We start from the raw sequence: 3,049 nt of genomic DNA on the forward strand, positions 1-3,049 counted from the left end.
ATCAGCAAAGGGATTTTTTCACAAAGAGATCCAGTTTTCTCTTTGAAAACACGTTTAAGAGTTTTCATGTGGCTGGTAAAATAATAAAAGCCCTTGAACTCTTAGATCCAATGTTTCCAAGTCGATCACGAGATTTAAAGAAGAATTTCAAAATAATAAAACTAGTATATATTACTTAATTATTTGAATAACATGGTTTCATTCTACTTCATTATGAAAATTGCATGGCACATTAGCACATGCTAGCTAGCTTTTGCATTTCAATTGAAGATTGACACAATTTATTTGAACAAACTATTTATCAATTATCTTCATCAGTTCATGAGTCTGGTAACGGTTTCCCTTCAAGATATGCCTTCAACATTGAGAGTGATCTCTCTGGTTGGGTAGCTGGAGTTTGGTGTCCACCTCCTCTTACAAGAACAAAGACTAGAATGTCACCATAAACTTGTGTCCACCCACCAACCTGGACAAAAGAATAAGCATTTGGAAAAGAATATGAAGCACCAAAAAAAAGAGAAGTCATCTAAGAAAATTTATACACGTAAGGTTATACATGGGAACTTAATAAGAAAATTGACCTGTTTTCCCTCAAACCATGGCCTGTGAGGCACAGTTACACTCAGTCCCAAATCCTTTCCCAATCCATCTATCAATGTCCGAGTTCCAGTAAATGGAATACTTCCATCTACATCTCCACTGCCACATTTAATTGAAATTATATAAACTATAACCAAAATTCTTCTTCCAAAATAAGGAGTGAAGAATGAAAAATTCTCAATGAAAATCTTCTTTTAATACCTGTAGACAAGAGTCCAGATGCCAGACTTGACAAATGATCCGAAGAGTTGAGTTGTCGTTACCTCTAGGTCTACAAGATTATAATTCAAAACCCTGAAAAAATGAGATGATACAAACAAAGGACCTATGAATCACCAATGTTACAAAGAGCATAGGACTGAAAATTTGAGACAAATAATATTGATTGATGAATAAATTAAAGGACAAAGTTTAGCTACAAAATTGATTGTAGCCTAAAGTTATAACTTTCTTTAATAAAATTAACATTACTATATATTTTGAAAATCTAACCGTTGAATTGCATATTATTTATGCTCTCAGTATACATGTCAAATTTTGCGTCAATCAAATTTTATTTACTATATGATCTATACGCTTATATTTTATGCATGATTTTAAATTACAAAAACTTGCAATTTAAACAATTTATTGATGACATAGCTATTGATCATTAATTTTCTAGAAATTTTGCAAGCATAGAAAACGTAATCCAATAGTAGATTTGTCAAAATTTACCTCCAATAAAAAGATATTGAGTAAGGTTGTAGTCTTAAACTACAATCAATTTTGTAACTAAATTTTGTTCTAAATTAAATTGCTAGTATGGTATCTTTAATAGCTTTCATCTGCAACCAATGAAATTTTTGCAGAAATCATAGAATAAATTATTACTGATATTTTTTTTATGTCAAATTAAAATGTTAGAGATAATGCTTGCGTATGTTACAAAGATTCCTAACATTTGCATTCTTCACTTACCATTGACTTTTTTATTCCATTTTCTATACTACTATCTAAGGGGTTTTTCCTATTTAGATTCTTCATCTTTTAGTTCAAAAATGCTTCTACAGTCCTAGTTTAAGTAGAGACAAAACTAAAAGACAATCGATAAAAATACAACTCTAACTCTCACTAAAACATTGCCTAAAAAATAGGATCACTCTCCTGTTAATTTTTAAATTGATTTATTCACTTATAAATTATATTTTCAAAATAAAAATTATATTTATATAATAAAAAAATACAATTTTTTTTCTACAAAATAAGACCACTTAAATAAAAAAGTCTCATCGCACGCGCGAAGAGCGTGTGATGAGGCTAGTTTTTTTAATAAGTTTTAGTCCCAATGAGAGAAGGAATGAAAGATTCAAACCAGTACTATCCACTTCAGTGTATCCTTCATTTGGGTATGTTCACAATATGTAATTTCGGTGAAAAAAAAAAAAAAAAAACTGCTTATCCTCAAAGAAAATGATTAGAATATCCAAAGATTTGCAGTTTCTTCTAAGTTTTTGACACATTAAACTAGCACTTGTATATAAATTTATTCTAAATCTTATAGATGCTTTTTTTTTTCTCTCTCTCTCTCTAAAGATAGTGCAAAAGCACTTATAGTTGCTATTTTTTCTCTCTAAAGATAATGCAAAAGCTCTCCGTACCTGCTGCATATAGTCCATTGAGTGATTCCAACAAGTTTAGCATGGAGAGCCTTCTGCACATCTGTTCTATTTAAATATGCCCCTATTTTTCGTTGTAGGCAGGGATCTGTGTTTGCAGTAACAGTCTGTAAACATGCAGAGGATCCAAAAGGCAAGGTTAGTGAAATATACAGAAGACAAGGCAGAGTTGAGTTGATCTCAACACATTATACATGTGTTGTGACAATTGGTATATATATATTTGGACTTCACCTGTTGAGGAAGAGACGCTTGAAGTTGAAATCTTGAACTTATCTTCGGATTTAGTTTTTCTAATTGTAATTGATTCTTGGGTCCAAATGACTCCCAATACATTATTTTTGTCGATGGAAAGAGTAAGTTCTTTTGAAACTTGGGTATTTACACGATCACAGTCTTCAGAAAGATTGCCTCTCAAAGCCTGGCTCAAAAGATTAGAGCTGCTACAAACTGTTGTGAGAAGTTTATATGAAGCATTGGATATCAATCCGCGAGACCAGTAAAATTCATCTTCCCCGTCGAAATCACTTGCGAAGTCAAAAAGAGGAGGACTTCCCATCTGAAATGTCAAGTATTTTATATATATAATTTAGGAGAAAATATAAAAAGTAGAACTCATATTTCCAATTATAACTCACATTAATCTCCTTCACTGTGATGTTTATCTTGGATTGGATAATGAGCTGTAGAAGCTGTGGCACATGCATGGATTGGATAATGTGTTGTGTTAGGTCACAGCTTCTACATGATCATCTTAAAAATAAGATATTACCAACATAGTTCTCTCTTGC

At 31.6% G+C, this 3,049-nt stretch overlaps 1 protein-coding gene across 1 annotated transcript; it reads right to left on the bottom strand.

The window, feature by feature from the left end:
* Window positions 1-319: 319 nt before the first annotated feature.
* LOC142609100 (serine carboxypeptidase-like 45) lies at window positions 320-2,817 on the bottom strand. Its single transcript, XM_075780731.1, has 5 exons — window positions 2,493-2,817; window positions 2,241-2,346; window positions 802-894; window positions 582-699; window positions 320-466 (listed from the first exon to the last, which is right to left on the bottom strand). Exons 1-5 carry the CDS (start codon window positions 2,815-2,817, stop codon window positions 320-322), a joined length of 789 nt encoding a protein of 262 aa, XP_075636846.1.
* Window positions 2,818-3,049: the final 232 nt, after the last annotated feature.

The sequence above is a fragment of the Castanea sativa genome, chromosome 9, assembly GCF_040712315.1.
Source record: "Castanea sativa cultivar Marrone di Chiusa Pesio chromosome 9, ASM4071231v1".
Taxonomy (NCBI): Eukaryota; Viridiplantae; Streptophyta; class Magnoliopsida; order Fagales; family Fagaceae; genus Castanea; species Castanea sativa.